This window comes from Poecilia latipinna, unplaced genomic scaffold (assembly GCF_001443285.1).
Source record: "Poecilia latipinna isolate Pla-1442-1.1 unplaced genomic scaffold, P_latipinna-1.0 Scaffold20, whole genome shotgun sequence".
Lineage (NCBI taxonomy): Eukaryota > Metazoa > Chordata > Actinopteri > Cyprinodontiformes > Poeciliidae > Poecilia > Poecilia latipinna.
Genome location: NW_015112636.1, coordinates 565,493 through 585,714, shown reverse-complemented (window position 1 = coordinate 585,714; position 20,222 = coordinate 565,493). Strand labels below are relative to the sequence as shown.

The 20,222-nt window shown below is 39.7% G+C and overlaps 1 protein-coding gene across 4 annotated transcripts in view; it reads right to left on the bottom strand.

The window, feature by feature from the left end:
• LOC106949302 (vacuole membrane protein 1-like) overlaps nucleotides 1-20,169 on the bottom strand; it is a 90,374-nt gene extending 70,205 nt beyond the window's left edge. For 2 of the 4 annotated variants that reach the window (XM_015035477.1, XM_015035486.1), the window contains exons 1-5: nucleotides 20,039-20,169; nucleotides 14,483-14,587; nucleotides 13,641-13,779; nucleotides 7,922-8,012; nucleotides 6,675-6,785 (exon numbers count right to left, since the gene is read on the bottom strand). In XM_015035477.1, the coding sequence (XP_014890963.1) occupies nucleotides 6,675-6,785; nucleotides 7,922-8,012; nucleotides 13,641-13,779; nucleotides 14,483-14,564 (423 nt within the window). In that variant the 5' untranslated portion in view covers nucleotides 14,565-14,587; nucleotides 20,039-20,169. Of the gene's footprint in view, nucleotides 1-6,674; nucleotides 6,786-7,921; nucleotides 8,013-13,640; nucleotides 13,780-14,482; nucleotides 14,591-20,038 lie in introns of all 4 variants that reach the window. The other 2 variants (XM_015035468.1, XM_015035462.1) reach the window with 2 other exon arrangements.
• Between the last annotated feature and the right edge of the window lie 53 nt (nucleotides 20,170-20,222).

Sequence of the window (20,222 nt, the reverse complement as noted above, 5' to 3'; positions counted from 1 at the left end):
TCTGTATATTCTGCACGAGCCTCCCTTTGCAGCCTATAATCTAGAAATCCTAAATGAAACCCAATACAAAAAATACAGAATGTTCCTTTATTTAGATAAGCCACTGTTGGGTTTTTTTTTAAAAGGAAAAGTGGCTGTAAATCACAAGTTACATACACAGAGTCAAATTCTTTCAATTCCCCTTTTACTGCCATCATCAACTGCCAACACCTACAGTCCCTTGCAAAAAAAAAAAATCATCTGTCACATTACAATTATAGGTGTCAAATTGCACAATTGTGAAGCAGTAAGAGCAAGAGATACGGATTTTAAAAGATTTGTCGGGCATATATTTGCACAGAGCTTCCTTTAATTTGATTCCCCTAAAATAAATTCCAATGTAATCAGCTTCTAAAGTCACAGAGTTAGACCACGAGTGCATCATTTAATCTCTGTAAATCCAGCTGTTCTGTCAAAGCCTCCAAGGTTTGTTAGACAAGTTCAGAAAACAAACAGCATCGTGAAGTCTGAGGAACTCAGCAGCCATGTCAGGAAGAAAGTTGAGGAGAGATTTAGTCAGGCTAGAGAACAATATCCAAATGATCAAAAATTAGATGCCCATTCCACAAATTCGATTTGGAAAGTGAAAAAAAAAACATTGTTCATAGAAAATCATTCCAAAGTCTATTAAACGTTGCCGACCACGCGACATTTAACTTTCCGATCTACATGGTAAAAAATCCTCAACAGTGAAACGTGTTGGTGGCTGCATCATGCTGTGGGGATGCTTTTCTTCAGCTCAGACAGGGTTGCTGAATGAAGAACAATCCAAATATAAAATCTGATAGAGATCATCGAAGACTTGATACTGGTGCAAAAGTGATTTCTGTTTGGAAAACCTAACAGAAGTCTGCAGCAAAAGTTGACCGTTTTAAATATCACCATCTTGTAATTATTCTCCCTCCATTTCACAACAATGCACTAATCTGTATTTTTGTGTCTACTAAAATCCCAGTAAAACACATTGACGTTTGTCGCTCCAGTAAATGGGAAGAACGTCATACTTCTGCAAACCACTGTTCACAGAAACAAACTTTGGGCACTTCTCTTTACTTATATATAAAAAAAAGAAAACAACAAAACAGAGAAAAAAAATTCTTGTTGCTATTTTGTAAACAGTAAAATACGCCATTTTTAATTTTATTGACTAACTTTCATGCCGCCATAATGACTTAATAGCAACAACCATTACTGAAAGTAATTTAATGTTGTATGACTCAGATGAGCTCTCTTCTAAAATATTTACAACATTCCCAAGCTTTTAGGAATCACACACACTGCAAATGTCTTTTCAATTAAAAAGAGGAACCGACAGAAAAGAGATGAGATGAAAGCTGATTGCCATCTGTGAACTCGACAGTCACTGTGGCACAAACCCACACAGGTGAGGGGCGACCGGCATGAGAACATGTTCACAAACGCACACGTCTGGACAACGATCTTTCTCCCCACAGTTCCTCCTGAAATGAGATCTCTCCAGCTTTCCTGTGCTATTTTATTGTTTTCATGCTCTGTAATGAGAGCAGCCACCCACTACCTCCTACTCCCAAAGCAGCTGGATAAAATATACTTGATGATGTGCCAAGTTTGCCCTTTTTTTCTCTCCTGCTTCATACGCCTGAGCAGCAGCGTTTTGTCTTTCTCCATTAACTGGCCCTGAACCGTGTACAATGATCTCCCGCCGTCTCAGCGGGATGAAAACACAGAGAGGAGACACAGAGCAGCAATTGCCAATGTCAGGGAACAGGAGAGCTGCCACTTGTGCTCTGCTTTCATCGAGTGGGATGGGTTACACCGCCTGATTCGGCCCTTTAGCTCCCCTGCTGGTCACTTTGCAGATTTGCCAGAGTGCAAATGTTCACCGCTTCCCGCCAATTTCTAAGAGTGTTTACTATTTAGAAAATGTGATACGCTCATTTATTTCTAATAAAATGAATTTTGGAGCTGACTGGTCAGTTTTACAAAGTTTAATACAAAATTAAAAAAAACAGGACTTTTTGAAAATTTTATCTTAAGATCAGAATGAGAGTTGCTTTAATTTCTATTAATAATAAAAATGATGAACATAATCCAGAATGAAGGCTAGAAAGTCAAATTAACTCAAGGTCAATAAATCTATGAAGATAATCAAAAATAAGTCAAAAGTAGCAGTGGTTGATTTAATCCATTTCTTCGTCTTAGAAAAGTAATGAAAACTGTGTTTTCATTATTCATGTCAGTATTTCTGCAACAAGAAAATGTCAGATATTCTTTACTTTTTTTAAATAAAAAAAAGTAATCTGTCAAATGAATACTCAGGGATAAACTTCATCCCCAAACAATATTTCCATGATATCATTGTAGCAGTTTAACAACTGCATCTTTAGACCACTGGCACCCTCTGCTGACTGACTAAACTGGGTTAGTCGAGAATCTTAATGTAAGATTGAAACTATTTATGCAAATGTTGCTAGAAAAGGGTTTTCTATACGTAAACAAACAGCCGGTTTGTCCCTGAATCTATGCGTTATATGCTGCTATGAGGCCATCTCACGTCCTCAATATTAGTTCTTTTTTTAAGAAGAGACATCTTGGTGCAAGTTCTGAACATGGTCGACCTAATTACAATCACTGACCCTATCCTACTTACTAAAAACAGTGCGAAACGTCCACAGGCATTCTGCAGAATGCCATTTTTAATTCCCAAAATTTTCATCTTCATCACTGATATCTTGTCAGGGTTTAGAAATGCACAACCTCATAGAGAGCATGCTTGGATGTGTCAGTTCCCATCAAACAGACAAAGTCAAATGCAAACTAAAATCTTTTAAATTCAGATAAATAAATAATCTTCACTGAGGTTTTGTGACATGTGGAAGGTGTAAAATCAACAGTCTGGCCACAGGGTCTTTTTTTTATTTGTTAGAATCTGCTCCAATTAGGCTTAATGAAGAATTTAATTAGTGTTTAACGATCATTTAAAGAACAAAAGCCACGGTCTGGATACAACACTCAACGTGTTACTATGTACCATATTTTCCAGACTATAAAGCGCACCTTACTATAAGTCGCACCTACAAATTTTTTTAACAAAACTGGAAACATAAATATATAAGCCGCACCGGGCTATAAGCCACTGGTATCTCGGTTTTCCACAAGGAAGCAGCAGAGGGCAGCAGAGGGCAGCAGAGGGGCAGCAGAGGGGCAGCGTGCTTAACAAATCTGCTATTAAGGACACAGCCCTGCGTCTCCAATGCCGAACCATGGAGTCGTTCACACCAAGCTTACATGCAGCAATTCTATTTTCCTCCTGTACTGCCAGATCGATAGTCTTCAACTTAAAAGCTGCATCATATGAACTTCTTCATGTTGTTGTCCATGATGAGGTGGTATGAGTTTGAAGCAATTTCTCCATCGTGCCTGCTGCTAGCATGTGCTTGTTCCAAATGAAAATTAGCACTTTCTTCTTTTATTTCCAATTTTGACCACCAATGATTCAATACCTGCTAAAGAGCCCCCTGGTGGTTGAAGAAAAATCCAGATAAAAGCCACAGCTTATAACCACGCATGATTCAAAGCGTGGGAAAAAAGCAGCAGCTTATTGTCCGAAAAATACGGTACATTGCTAGAGCTGTTTCAATCAGAATTTTTTGGCAAATTTTCAATCTGTTTTTGTAAAGTTTTGACTTCCTGTTTCTGATTCATTTCAGATCTAGAACCTTGAGCCACATCGGTCTCCATTCTCAATCTGCTAAGAATTAGTAGAAACAGATGAATCCCATTTCACTTTGAGCCGACTTCATTTTCGCCCGTAGAAGAAGAAGCGTGCAGTGCATGCTGGGATAGTTGTCAGAACGCTGGTTTGTAATCTATTAATAAAGTTTGACTGAACTATCTACCTACCAACCGTCTAGAATCAGGTCGTCTGCAGGTCATTTAGCACCACGTTCTCCATGAACATGCTGTGCGCAAACGGAGAAGGGTGACCATCGTCCGGCCACGCCCCGGCCCAGTCGCGGAAGGCTCTCCTCGCTGACCGGAGTCGGACCGTTTTGTTGGCATTCCCTTTAGTGCAGCTCCATCTAGTGGATGCATAATGTAACTCCAGCCTCTACTGTAGCGTCTATTCTATGCGCCTTATAATGCGGTGCGCCTTAAATATGAAAAAAGTTTTAAAATAGGCCATTCATTGAAGGTGTGGAAAATACAGCATTTAAATTGGGCAAAGAGCCAATGTCACACTGTGTGAGACAGTGCTCGCAGAACAGATTTCACAACAAATTTCCAACATAAATATTTCAATGGTTGACATTTTAAACTGATACTTAATCAGTTTGCATCGTAAGCATTACTAAAACAGTAGCCTGTTTATCGTGTAGAGATTATAGCTCCTTATTTTAACTCTGAAATTTACCAAAAGGCTGCAAACATGTTCAAATCCAGCATGTTCCAGATAGTGACTTTACTCTGCTGAGCCTTCCTGTGATCTACTGAAAGTCTTGCTCTCACACAGCCTGACAGAACTGCAGATATGTCTCAACATGATGTAGAAAATATAATTTCTACAAAATAGTCTGCCGTTGCTGTACTTCTCCTGGCTTAATTTCTAAACACTTAAATGATTCTTAAAATAGCAAAATTCAAGTCTTTGCTCGGCAACAGCCTCCACACTGAAGAGTGTTGTCAGCACAAGCTGCTAAATCTAGTGCATTCATTGATCATAAAATAAGAAAATCCAATTATTTAGGTATTAATTCATATCTGATGGAAATCTAAATTAGAAGCGTGGAGAGCATTTATATTGAACTTCTTCAGCCAGTACTGAACTACCACTTGGTACCATTACAGCTGCAAGTTTTATTAACTTTAGCTCCTGCACCCCCTACAGTTATCGCCCAATCAAAGCCTGCGGCTAGGATCCTTGGTGCATGGACAGATAATCTACATCAGTTTGAAGACAACTAAACATAAATACCACAATAACATGAAACAGTATCATTCACCACATATTAGACATTTTTTTAATTCAACTGTTTTCCCGTTTTCTGTTTCAAACTTATGTCTTCTGCACAAATGTTCTCTCTTGTTTGTATTCACTTCCCTGTATAAAGCTTCCTCTCGACACCCAGGTCTGTCTCTGCATGCACAACGTGCTTCCTTTAATTAGACCCCCAAAAATGTGAGTTTTGAAGGAGTTCAAACTCCCTTTGTTATCAAGCAATTCATTGTTCTCTTGATATCAAATATCAAGTTATCAAATGTTCTCTTGATAAAATTCATTTACATTCTTACATAGAATGACCAGAAATAAGCTAAGTTGAATTTTCTGGACATGTCGGTCTGTGTTTGAAAAAATTTGTTAACTACCATTTACATTTTCAGCTAAAATCAATGCTGAAAATTTCTTACCTTAACTGAGTAACAAGTCTGCCTACATTTTACTTTCTCTAATGGAGCCTTTCAATAAATTAAAAATCAGAGCAAATTTAAAACAAAACAAATATTGTTCTAGAGAAAGGGCCTGTATTCTCCTGAAAACTCTATTTTTTCTGGAAAACAAACAGTCTACTCCCACTGTGCTATGGGATTAAAAAAGGCATATTTTTAGATGGCACTCTACATCAGCAGAGCTAATAACAGTGTTTAACATGCTGTATCTTCCAGGCTGGAGACAGAATGTACAGCAGCAGCCGCAGGAAGGAGCATCAGGTTCTGTCATGAACTCAGTGACACCACAACCTGTAATAACAACCACTCCAACTAGATGGCGATGCAACACTTTGAAACCTTCCACTGAAAAGAGCTGGGAGTCAAGGGAGATTAGAGGGGGAAAAAAACAACAACTCTCATGTTACATTTTGGAGCATCACAGTTTTTGGCTTTTCAAAACAACAGAACAGAGGACACACACTTCAAAGTTTCCAGTTCGGCTCCACTGGGCACGAGCGCCAGAGTGTGACAGCGAAGTCCCCTGATGACAGATGGACTAGAAGCAGTAAGGACCAGCAGATGTTCTGGTATCAGAAGTGCAGAAACAACACCCGCCGCCCTCCCTCTTCCCAACATCCTCACTGCCCTGAACTGAGGCACTCAGAGATTAGGACTCTTGGAGGAAAACATATGGAAAAAAAAAAAAAAAGAAAGGGAAGGGGTGAGTAAAACTGAGAACGTAAACAGAGAAGAGGCATAAAAAGAGAGGGAGTGACAAAAGAAAGTGAGAGTGAGCGAAACAGTGGGGAGCAGGAAAGAAGGGAGAAAGAAAGAACTCAGACAGGGGGAGGGAGAGTGTTTTTATCCTCATGTGCACTCAAAGGGGTCAGTGAGTGCAAATGTTTTAGCCTGCCTGTCAAAACCAGTGCGTCTATCATAATGCCTATTCACACCCACCACATGCACACGAATGCATACAAAGTGCAAATGCATAAAACGACTCCAGAAAGCTTTTTTTCACCCTCGTCAAAACTCTGCAGCAGCACAGCAACGTCGTCAACCGTGCATTTAAAACCTGCGTCACTGGTTGCACCACCATCATTCTCATCATCATCATCACCACCCGCTCTGTTTGGGTTTGAGCCGAGGCACAAACCAGCATGGGGAAGTGAAGAGCTGCAGCGTGGAGGAGCCAGGCAACTCTCCCTGAAGAAATTCTGTCTTACCAGGTAGAGCAGGAAGGTGTGCAAGCCAGTGCCAAGACCCACAGAGGAGAGGATACCCAGGCCGACCCAATAGGCACACCACAGCGTCTTCTTCTCCATGTAGCGCACGTACTGCAGAGGCCAGGGAGAGGGACAGTCCACCACATGGCAGAGCCACATGCATGAGTGCGAGGAAAGAGCGTGGGGGGGTGGGGGGACGTGAAGCGGAGGGGGGGGGGGCGCGAAAGGGAGGGACAGGCACAGAGAGAGAGAGAAGGTACGTGAGTAAAACTGAAAAAAGAAAAAGAAAACGGAGGGTGCTTTGAAGGGTGGGAGAGGGCAAGTGAGTAGGAGAGGAAGAGAGAAAGAAACCTTTAGAGGTAGAGGTTGCTGAGTTTTGAGCGCAGAGCCGTAGGGTAGGAGTGTTCAGCACTCAGAGAAGAACAGCACCATTATTCTTTTTTTTTTTTTTAGTGGCAACTAGCTCTTACACAACAAGTACAGTAAGACAAGCCAAGATCCATCCGTCTGTCTCCCACTCTGTCTCTTTCTCTTTCTGCTGCTGCTGTACTACTATCACTCCATCGCTCCGCTTACACCTCCTCCCTTGAGTCAGGGCAGGTTGTTTCCAGGAGGAAGCGTCAAGACCCCAGATTACGGGAAAAGAGGAGGGGACTTTAAAGGGTTTGAAGGGAATGTGTGCAGGGAAGTGGGGGGGTTTACCAAAGACTCAATTTCCCAGGAAACCCAGCAAAACAAAAAACAGCACATACTGTCTCTCTGTTTGCTGGCAGAGTGCTGGGAAGTGAGGGGCCAGCCATGAGGAATTGTTACGTGCAGTTACTGAGAAGTGATTACACAACTCCGAGGTCTTTGCGTACAATGTTGAAAAAAAAATAAATGCCAATGGGATGTGAAAAATATTGCAACTAAAGCAGAGTTGGTGGAAAAAAAAACAAAACAAAAAAAACTAAGTGGAAGGGTTGTATGTGGATCGACAGAACAACCTGCTGAGCTTTTAGGGGAGTTGCAAAGAAAGAAAGCAAACATGATGCTAGTACATTCACTCATAAATACCCATTTATAAGTGCAGAGAAAATTACCAAAACTAAAACAACAAAAACAACATTTCTCACAAAGTATGTGCCTTTTAGAACTCTAGTACAATAATTTGTCATGCATCTCCTCTGCAGTTGAAGCAAGCTGGTTACATCACAGACAGTCGCTATGGTATTTTTACATTCACAACACATGAGGAGGTCAGTCACCTTCTGATGTGGTCCCTCAATATGGTAAGCAATAGAGAGAAGGATAAGCAGCATCACAAGTCCAAACACTGTCTGTCTTTGATGCCAAAGCCTGGGTAGAGGAAAAAAAAAAAGAATGAACACAGAAAATGTCAAACAAGAGTTGTGTTTATATGCAGAAAACAAACCAAAGACTCATGATGACTCTTGAAATATGAGTGAGTAACAGAGAAGGATTTCATCTGTGGAAAAGAGCAATAGTTGTTTGAAAGTAGTCAAGCCTCAACAAGTTTTAATCAGTTCTGCTCTTAGATGGATTTTCATCATCATTCATTAAGTACTTTATGAGGAACGCCCTTTAATTTAATACAACCCAACTCTACCCTGAATTACGCTTAAATGCTAACTTCACTAGTAGAGCATAGAAAAGAATGCTGGCCTTGCCTTTTTTTTGCCCTTTGACGGTCATATTGAACAATGGCAGCTGAAATATTGAGAAAGTTTCTTGGCTTCGTTTACCGACGGCAAGATAATGTGTTTGTCGGGAGCCTCTGCGTCGTGTCTGAATTCACCAAATAATTCAGAGGTGTTGTGCATTTGGCGAATTTCACAACCTAGCTGCAGAAACTATGCGCAATGCTAACTGAACTGCTAGCATTTGCAAAACAGGTAATCCAGGAATGCCGTTTATTTTCCTTGGCACTGATTGGTTGCACCCCCAAAAGTGGAAATGAGGAAAGCCATAGGTTAGCTGCTGTGGTAGTTCCCACTGTGTGCATTAGTGCATATTAGGGTATATTTGGTGTGTGAACTATTTTTAAAAAATGCAGTTATAAGCATTTTTAGACGAGGTTTCAGTTATTTATAAATTTTAGCTGTTTGCCACCACTTGTGTTGTTCCTAAGCCCTGCGGATACCGGGGGTCTTTACTTAATCTGTAAATATATATATATATATTGCTGATTTTTGTGTGTGTATGCGTGAGCACTTGTTTCATTAAGTGACAAACTGTCAGAGTTGGATCAACTTATCTCTAGATGAAGATGGAAAGCAAAAAAGTTGAAGGCAAAAACCCCAATATTCAAATTATTGGAAGATAAAAGGGGGGGCTCACCTTACAAGTTTTCATGACAAGGAAACCAAGATTAGAGCTGCAGAGGGCTGGTGCAAACCTTAAGGATTTTAATAATGTCCAATAGAAAGCCATGTATTCAAAGGTTTTGGGGTCAGAGAGGCCACTCAGAGTGCTCTCTGAACAGCATGTTGATTGATTATTCCTCCCCCACTGAGGTTTCTAGTTCTATTTTGAGCTACAACTAGGACAGATGTCCAAGATTTTAGACCAATAGATATAACTGTAGATTTGGAGACTATAAATATAAAAGTTGAATTTTACAGAACTCTCATGCCTTCACCTCCATTCAAAATTTACATGATCATACTTTAAAAATTAAGGCTTGACAAAAAAGGATAGATAAGCTTACTATAGCGATGCAACCAGCAGTAGTTCACCAAGCTACCATTTATTTTTTAAAAAGTTCAGAATGTTTTTTCTTGGCAGTCCAGACACTAACTACCTCAATATATCAAGTTCTGTAGCGACCTGGTTACGAGTAATTTAAATCTGGTGTGTTAGAACAGGAAATAACGGAGAAGTCCAAAAGACTAGAGCTGGAGACTCCAGTCATACTTATAATTTTGATTTTAATGTGGGTAAAAAGGCAGGATATACATCTGCTAAGTGCAGCTGTATATTTCTAAAATGACCATGACCAAGAAAACAGTCAATGAAAACAAAGTTAATTTACCAAATAAAGAGAATCGCATTTCTTTTAAGTTGAGGGATGTATAAAGATTTCTAGTTAACACCTTGTACAGTGACGGTAAGATATTTGAACATGGTCTGAGGCAAATCTGTGACGTTTTAAAGCTTGTAATGCGTTTACTGATCATATTTATTCCACATTTCCCTAATTTTATTCTTTAATTCGCACATTTGAATTGTCAGTTCACCACTTCCAAACTCACCCAGTCACAGAACAGCAATTTAATAAGATATACACCTTAAAACAATTAGACTTTGCAGATTAAAGCTACGGCAAACCCCCGGTTGTTCCGACTTTCATGCGGACATGGGTGAGTTCAGTAATTCCTAAATGCCAGTTCTGAAATCCGAGGCAAGTGAAACACACGAATCATCCAGAAGACTGACAATAGAGCTGTCAATAACTGTAAACTCAACTTAAAAACACAAAATTATATAGGAATACATAGATGTACTGTCAGAGGACGTTGCCTGTCTGAAAGTAATGTTAGCTAACTAGCCTAAGCTAGTAAGAAAGCGTAAGTAAAAGGCAATAACGTCTGAATTTTTCTAATCTCTGGGAGATAGCTAAAGCAACATTAGCCCCCGTTTTTGCGATTTTCCTTGATAAAGAACCTTAATGCAGGAAAAAAAAAAACTGGCTGTGATAGGTTTAATAAAATTAGAAAGTTTACAGAAAGAGCCGGTGAGGGAACTCACGTAGCAAATGGGCGGTCAGCTTTTATAGTGAGGCAGGAGCGGAAAATGAGGCAGGCTAATGCCAGATTAGCTAATCAGATGCAATGAGGAACAGCTGTGGCCGAATACAAGCATGGGAAAGAGAGTAATCAACACAGAAAAGAAAGAAACTAGAGAACTAAATCTAATTCCGTAAAGAATGTAACACAAAAATAAACTAAGGAACTAAACACAAAATAATTAACAAAAGGGCAAACACCATTCTAACAATAATGAACAGAGGGAAATAAACTAAATGTCACAAGACCAAAATGATAATACACAATGATGAGATTAGCAAAAACCCAAATAAAACCAAAACCCAATACTAATTCTGATTCTGACAGTTTTTTAAAAATAAATAAATAAATTTATGCCTGTTTCTTACCAATTTGTAGCTGCCACCAGCAAAGAAAGTCATAGTATCTTGCTTTATTGCTTTTTTTTTTTTTGTAATTCTACTTCCAGCTAAAACTCACCAAGTAAATGCTACCAAATCCTATCAATGCATCAAAATGTCAGCTATTCATGGCTCTCATATTGGGCAGTGCAAGTATAGAAGAACCTGTAATTGCAACCAAAGTTGCTTTGTAGACAAAAAAAACTCATTTAAGATCTCTCCAAAGATAGGTATTCTTTGGAGAATACCTATTACCGCAAAGTGGACAGCAAAGAAGTAGGACCATTTGCTGGTGGATTCTTATGTGTTGTGTTTACTTCTGAAGATGGAACTTGGACGTGGCCATAATGTCCAAGCTATCTTCACCGTTTTTGAGTTTCAAGTTGGAAAACCAGAGGGACTTCCCCAGTTTACCAATGTTAGTAATACATGCTAATAATAGCATTTTGTACTTTTAAACTGAAAGGTTGCTCAAGGTTGAATTGCACATCACTAAGCTCATGCAGGTCCAGTTCAGGGATTCTGGAAAGGAGGGTGTGCCAGACAGTCGAGTCCTCTTCAGAGGGGGACAAGTGCTATTCAAAATGAAACGAAAAGGCGGATAAAATTTTCTGAAGACAAAAATGATCAAAGTATAAAATTGGCAAGGAAAATAGATAAATAAAACAAGTTAACCTAAACTTTCTTCTTAATATAGAAATTAGTTTAAAAAGAAAGGTTTGTGATAGGATTCCTTACCAATCCCTCCCCCACACAATCCATTCACTGGTTGAAAAACCCTTTTTATACTGTGCCTTTACATTTTAGAAACATAAAGGCACAGCAACAGACAGCTTGATGCCCCAATGGATAATCTGGGGCATGGATAATCTTTATATTATGCACCACTCCTAAAAACAAGTAATAAACTTCTCTGCACCCTTGCAGCCCGTAACGCTCTCATCTACATGCCAGCATAGGCAGTTAGTACACCACGTGTCTGGAGCGTTGGGTAAATAGCAGCTTCTCTAAGGCAGAACACTGCTTGTGGTGCTTGTGGCTCACCACATCCTCTTGTAGTTTTAGCATAAACACGTTGTCCTGACGCAGTTAACCGCAAGGGCCCCCCCGAGAGTACACTCTGACCTTCTTCTGGGACCTCGGTGTCAACAAAGATTATTTAGCAAGTTGAAGACATTCTGTACTCTACGTGTAACGTGCATCAAGGCAACGACTGACGTAGTTTGGTGTGATGTTGTTGCTCGGCAAGTACGAAAACAGTAGTTTGCAGGGCAGAGTTATCCTTCCCAGCCTTTAAGTAGGGTAATTATGAGGAGTAATAGAGACAGATAATGATAAGAAAACCATGCAGTGTCTCCGTTGAAGTGTTAAAGGCATTTGGCTGAGTCTAAACTATGAGACCTGGGCTGATAACTCTGAGACGGTCAAGGTCAGCAGTAGTCTGATGTCTGGATGTGTTGTGTGAAAAAGCGTCAGAGTAATGTCAGATGGCCGTTCTTTCACAGTTGCTATTTCCTCTGCTTTCACGAGAACAACTGTAGCAACTTTAGTGCCTCTTTGTGAAAAAGAAACTCATGTATGGGCTGCAACCTCTGCAACCTCTTGATGTTATCAGCGACACGGCAACATAAGAACTAAGACAAAAAGGCTTGTTTTCTAGGTTCTGCTTTCTTGCTTTCTTGGTCATTTGGCCTTGTATTTTACAGTCGCTTTTAAAGACTGAATTTACACATCATCTATTTAATTATTACATTGTTTATTAATTGTTAATGATGTTTGCATTAAAGTATAGGTTTGGGTTGTGAGAATTATCCTAAGTTTTTTAACTGTGACACAACTGCAAACCTGCTAAGTCATGGCTGTTCACCTAAATTGAGAGACCTGCCAACTACACCATTAATCAGATAATCAGTCAAGAATGCAGTGGTAACTCTGGAGGAGTTGCAAAGATCTAAATCTCAAGTGGAAACAAAAAAGTTGACAAAATTCAGATTTTTATTTGCAAAAGAAGAAAAACAGAATGAGTACTTTGCTTCCCCTTTGTAATTATGTCCTACTTTGCAGTCACATAAATAGCCCAAGTCATGGACAGCGACAGTTTAACCTGTTGAGACAAATCATACCTATGTTTTTGGCAAACCTATCGACAAGGCAACACCATTTCATTCGAAGCCGAACAGTCGACGTGTTGCCATGTGGTGTCGGCACGTTCATATTTGCACACGTTTCACATAACAGGTCCAGACCGCCTGCATCCTCTGTTTTGCTTGAAAGAAATGGTCCCAGCGAACACCACACGTTTCCACAGACTGATTTGGACAGTGTTCTGTCGAAATAGTTTGACCCGGGCCTGGTGTCGAGCTCGGCAGGCGGGATGCCTCTCTACGGGAAAAAAATGACTAAGACATTTCATGCTCCCAACAAGAACTTGGGTGATCTGCACAGACCTGGAAGACCTGTCGAAGGAATTGGAGCCGAGAAAGACCTTTTCATCCAACATCAGTGTCTGACCTTGAAAATGTGCTTCTTTGGGAATGGTCAAAAACTTTGATGACTCTCCAGAACGTTGTGGAAAGCCTTCTTAGCTATCGTAGTGACAAATGGTGGAACAATATCACAATAGGCCCTACAGATGAAAATTGGGGTGTCACTAAAGCTTATAATGTGAATAAAAGCGTTCACTTATTGTGTTAGCCTGTGAATTGGAAAAGGACAGCATCGGCCGTCTGGAGATTTCAGGTTTTCTGAAACAGGGACATGTTTTAAGAGGAGGTTGCATCTCTCCTTTTGCTCCTCACCTCCACATCCACCCTTTAAGAGTGATGAACAGCTCCAGGGAGAAGTAGTAAAGTGTGAGCAAAGGCTTCTTCCATAACACCAGGCTTTCATGGTCTTCCCTGTCTCTCTGCTTCTTCTCCTCTTCTGGAAGATCTGAGTCTAGACCACAAAAAACACACACAAATAAGAAAAGCTTCTTACACATTAAAATAAAAAGTTTAAATGATGTACAACTCATACGGATATGTTTTAGCACCAGTGGACAAACAAAGGTATTGTAAACCCATTAAGACCTTAGATGTGTCCAAACATTTGTTTTCCTCTTTCTGTAGATCAGATGGATTTTGAAACAAGTTTTTATTCATAAACTTTTCAGTGCCGTGAAAAAGTATTCTATTTTCTGTTAGGATCTTGGGTTGTTTTGAGTTTTAAGCTGGCTTAAACAATGCAGGGTGCGAGTCTTTTGAGGTTCCAGTGTCAACCAAGTTAATATTATGATGATTTTGATGCGTAATTTTAGTTTTCTGGCATCGTGAATTTTGTATTTATTAAAAAACTTTCACATTGGCATCATCTGACCAGAGAACTTTAATCAACGTGTACTTTTGAAGGCAACTGGCTGCACTGGATTTTATTTTTGGGTTTCAGGGTTAGTGAGGTATGTTACACTTTCCTGTCTCATGAAATCTTAACAAAACTCTCACCGTGACATGAGGAACTATGCATTTTGATGGCATGTGAACAATTTTGCAGGGCACTGCATCTTGTAAAGCTCCCCGCACTCAGATTTTAAACATTTGTATTCAGTCTTCATGGGTTTAACAGTCGTATTAGCTGTTGCCCAGCTGTAAATTAGCGTTACCTGTGAGTTCTCCGTTTTTATGCTTCTTGTCACCAAGACGCCTCTGAGGTTGCTCGCTTTCGGCCCCGCACTCTGCCATCATTCTCCTTCCGCTGACAGGGAGTCCTGCTGAGGCAAGAGTGCATCACGCAGGCTGCTCGCCAATCTGACACGGGTCCTAAACAAACACAGACTCACACGCAACCACGCATCGGCCCAAAACCTTCTGAAAGAACCTCTGCCGCTCTCCAGCCGAGCAGCCACTGTTTTCCTGCGTTTTACTGGTAACTCTATCTGGAATGTGTCTGATTTAATGACTGCTTTGAGTGGCATATGGTACTGACACTGAGAGCACATGAAAGAGAGAATTCTTGTGTTTTCCGTGCCTTCATCATTTTGCTATATATATATATATATATATTTTTTTTTTTTTTTTTTACACGGTCTCTCCGAAGGGAAAGGAATTCTAATATTCTCTCAGTAAACTGAAAGCACACTCAGAGGTCGTCCCGTTACAGTCAAAACCACATCTTCAGAGTCAGAAGTTCATATTTTTGTCTTTTGCATTGAGTGGAACCATCTTTAAACTGTCAGGCCTTCAGGGTATCCTTCTAGTATGTTTTTGTTCTAGTTTCCAGTGCAAATATTTTTGCACTGGAATTAAGACAAAACTAACTTTTTAGTGAAGTAACGTTTTAGCACGATAACTTGTTTTAAGACACTAAATCCTTAAGAACGATAGAAAAAAACACTAGTTCCACTGGCAGAACATTTCACTTATGAGATCTACCAGATGTACATTTTCATGCTAAAAAGTTACTTTTCAGCAAGTTAGTTTTGTCTTATTTCAAGTTTACTATGATATTTGTACTAGAAAGTAGACCAAAAGTATTTGGTGAGACTTTGTGTCTTTGCAGTGAAGCTTCTCACAATAATTTGCTGGTTTGGGGGATGCACCGATAAATTGGCCCCAATTTCTTTAATTTGTGAGATCGGTAATCGGCCGATACTTGCGTGAAGCTGATTTTTTCCACTGATCATATCGAAAAAGGTTTAAAAATCCACCGCTGTCCCCCTCTGCTCTGCCGTGAGAGAGGTTTGACAGAGATCCACCCACCAGGTCATGTCTGCACATTTGCAGTTAACAACAGTCATCCCACTGTTGCCAAATCAGCCACTTTACTTGTATATTTAGCAACATTTCAGACAAAAAAAAAAATCATTATCAGCCAAAATCGGATTTGACAGGTCAGGCTTTTTAAATATCAGTGACCAGCCAGAAAACTGCAATCGGTGCATCCCTGTTTGCTGGTATTTTGACCCATTCCTCCTGACAGAACTGGTGGAACTGGAGTCAGGTTTCTACGCCGCCTCGTTCCCACACACCTTTTCAGCAAGGTACACCAATATTCTTTGTATCTGAGATCAATGCTTTGCAATAGCAGCATCAAAACAGTTGCTTTGTTCTCCTTAAATCCTTAGACTCCCCTTCCACTTGCACCCAACCTTGAAATCTGGCCTCAAGATTTCCAAGTAATATTCCTTCCTCATGATATCATCTATTTGGTGAAGTGCACCAGACCCTTCCTCAACAAAGAGCACACTCCACATGATGTTTCCACCCCCATACTTCCCAGCCGGGACTGTGTCCTCCCCCCTTTATCTCTGAAATGCATGAATGGTCATTACGCTGCAGTAGCTTAGGCACCAAAAACACTCATTTCTGGGACAAGAGAACCCATTTCCTTCCTGCACAGTACGATAGTTAGACATTCCTGTGCTGTTGTTACTTGCATATCAATGTTTGAACAGAGACACTCTCAGGTAACTGGAAATCTTACCCAGGGTTGAAGCAGACTTGTGGAGATCCATAATTCTCCTGATATTTTGGCTGATTTCCTGATGATGTCATACAAGGAAGGAGTGTGTTTGCGGTACAATACACCCACATATGTGCCTCTCTTTAACACAAAATGTTAATTAACTCATTCATTCTCAGAAGCTTACAAAGTCATGATATCATCAAGGGTTTCCCAAGTTGTTTAAAGTTATGGTTATCTTAATGTGTGGGAATTTCACTTTTCTTTTTCCTCATTATTATTGTGGTATTTAGGGAATAGCGATAACGTTGGTAATCCAGTGATGAAAAGATATAGACAAACTTTTGTCAGATTTACTTTCAGAAAGGACAAAAAGAAAAAAAGTCTTTTCATACAGTAAATGTAAACAGATGCTTTCAGTTGTAAGTACAGTGTAAGTACAGTGCCAGAAATGTGCATTTTCTGGGCCTTGGTATTTGAATTTTCATGACATATTAGATGGACTTTAGCATGTCAGTTAATACCATAACATGATCAAAAATATTCTACATTTCGTTTCTGTTTTTAGGGAAGTCTTTTTCAGGCGTTTGGGTTTTCCACTCTGGAGTCTCTTTTACCTCAGGAATCTGTCAGCGCGCAGCGAGTCGGGGAATTCTGACTCTGAGGTATGCAGCTCCCCATATGGTGGAATTGTCAGTTCCTCTAGCAAACACTCAGACTCATATGCAAGATTAAAGTTCTGCGTCCTGTGCTCTAGGATCGGGCCTCTTTTAATATTCTTTCACACAAAGCGCTTCAAGCGTGCAGGATGCATCGTTAGACTCCTCAGGCTTCTGGGGCCGAAGCTAAAGATGGTTTTTTTTAACAGATCTCACAAGATGGAGGAAAATTTATTAAAGCCTGCATGAAGCTCCTGGACGATTTACTTGCCTTCTGTGCAGTATGTTAGCAAAACATGTTACTATTATCTTAAAGAAGAACAAAACAAAATAAAAATCAAGTGATTTTCTTAAATGAAGTTGACTTCTGGTCAACAAAACACGGAGAAGCAGCATTCAGCTTCTCCATGCTTCAACATATTTGATGTGCATGGATCATTTTTTTATGGTGGCACTTGACAAGATGTAGTGTTTATTGCTTGTTTCATATCTGGTGACTGGATGATGTTTTTATGACACAATTTGAACTGCCTTGTTGCAGAAATGTACAATACAAGTAGGTAAACTTGAGCTTACGCTCGACTTAGCAGAGTCTGAAATGTTTGTCAGTATTTATAGAAGCTGAGAAAGTTTAGTAACAGCTAATGGGCTTTAAAAAAAAAGAGCTCATTTGTAGACAAAATAGCCATAAAAAATTCTAAAAGTAAAAGGCTGTTCCTTTTAGGACATACTGAATTACTTTATTATCCTCTCCCAAAGATACAGACTTTCTTACTAATATTTAACGTCATCGTCTTGCAAAGTTTTTCCAACGATCTTTCATATTGCGCCTGCAGCTCCTGTTTTATATTTCTGATCCATTTAAAATCTGGGATCAGATTTACCGATTTGTGTTCAATCTGTCTTGTAAAGCTCCCTGAACCGATGTCTTTAGTAAATAGAATAATATTAACTGAATAGTTAGACTTGTACATAAACAATACTAGACTGTGTGTGCCGAGGACAAGAAAAGACATCAAGTATTGTGCAGTTGCATGAAAAGATTTTTGAAAATATTAGAAAATGACGTAGTAAATTAATTGAGCAATTCAATTTCTTGATAAACTGCTAATACCTGATACATGTTTAAATGCACTTTATAAAAAAACAACAAAATATATTTAGATATAGAATGTTTAATCAACTCAATCCAATCACATTTTCTTCTCAATATCTTTTTAAAGAAACCCAGTCAGCTGCATACAGTCTCTGATTTTGCGTCCGTCCTCCATGCTTAGAAAGCATGTGGCGACAGTGGAAGGAACGACTCCCTTTCAACGGGGAGAAACCTCCAGCAGAACTTGACTCAGTGCGAGTGGCTAACTCTGGGTTTGATAAGACAGATCAGGCACACACAAAAAATATCCAGAAACACTGACCCAGGTGTACTTTCTATGTTAAAGAAAAGGTAACAGCAGCAGCTTCTTTAACTAAACAGATGAATTCTGAATCACTGGGATGAAAATGATGCTTACGTATAGTTAATGGAATCAAAGCTCAGTCAATGGATAACGGATTTAACATAGAGAGACAAAGTCGAGGTGACACAACTTAAAGCAACAGGCAAGATGTTGCTTGTGTGAAGAAAAAAAAAGACAGAGGGGCCATAAAGTTAATTACAGCAATAACTGCAGGTTAACGCATGTCGGGAGAGGAGTAGGAAAAATCATCAGAGTGAGAAAACGGTCATCAGGATCCTAAGCCTGTAGCAGCATAAGCCTAAGTCGCTGTAACTATAAGCTTTACCAGAAAAGGAAAGTTTTAAGCCTAAATTTTTAGCCTTACAGACAAAAATTAGGAGCTGCTTCTATAGCAGGATGATAACTAAAAGATTCACTTTACGTTTAGAAACTGTAAGAACCACCAGTAAAGTCTGAGAGCGAAGTGCTCTGTTGGAAACATCTGGACCAATCGGATCTCTGATGTTTGACGGAGCCGGAAAATAAAGCGCTTCATGTGTAAGATAGAACATTTTTAAATCTATTTTGCATTTAACAGGGAGCCAGTGAAGAAGAACTAATATTGGTCCAACTTTTCCATGAAATCATCCCAAATCTTGGGTAAGCTGAAGCGTTTTTAATGAATTTTTGGACTTCCAGGTAGTGAGGAATTGCAACAGTCCAACCTTGAAGCAACAAACTTATGAACCAGCTTTTTTGCATCACTCTGTTCCACAATATCTCTCATTTTTGGGCAATATTGTGAAGGAGAAAGGAGGAAGTTCTAAGATATGGAATTCAAGTGAAATAAAAAAAAGAAAGATGTATAGATATGTGTGTGTGTGTGTTATATGTGTGTTGCAGTGAGCAGAGATTGATTTTTATTTGAAATTGTTTGTAGATCCATTCTGATATTTTTTTTTCTTGAGGATTGATTTTAGACTATTTCACCTTGCAGTCAAGTGAATACCATTATAACACAGGTGAAAATAATAATTTTAAAAACATATGACGTATTTCAGGACCCTGGGCTTTCGAAAGGAACTGCAAACAAAGGCTTTTCATCAGCTTTTAAGTCTTCGGTACACACCACGCCTTAATAGTTGTTCTCGAGAAACCCTGTAATTTGTTTTTTTAAGGCCGCGGAGCAAAGCAGGTGTTTAGGAAAATGGCTTAACACTGTGCTTTAGTGCAAAATATCCTGGTTGCGACTTCAGTCGTGAGAACAGTCCACGCAAAAACATGGCCCTGTTTACGTGGCATATTATCTGTGATATAGAACAGCTACTTCACCAAAAGCGATGCCTAATAAATCGTTTTATAACACCACTCCTGGCTGTGAGAGGCACAGTAGCACAGCCCTGCTCCAGAGATTGCACAATCCCTCTCCTTCCAAAACAACCCTGTTGAGTAACTCCGGCATGGAAGACAATACCAACCTCAACTCAGGACACATAAAAAAAACCAGGATGAGAAATTCAATCAGCTGTAATCACGTTGCAAGCAGCAGCAAACGCTGAAGAGAGTTTATAAATTCACCAGAGTGTAAAGCAAAGACAGGCCTTGCATAGAACAGTGTTGTGTGTTAAAGCGTTGCATTGTGCAAGAGAGGAAACTCACCGTTACAGCTGGTGTTTCTTCCTCAAGGACCTCTGAGCTCAAATGAAGCCACTGTGTTGGAGCTGCACTGGTAATATAGGGCAACAGTATGTTACCCATGAACTGCATCATAACTTGAGTACAGGGTGTGGTGATGAAGGGGGCCAGCGAGGGATAGAGTACTGATACAGGGTGGCTGAGGGAG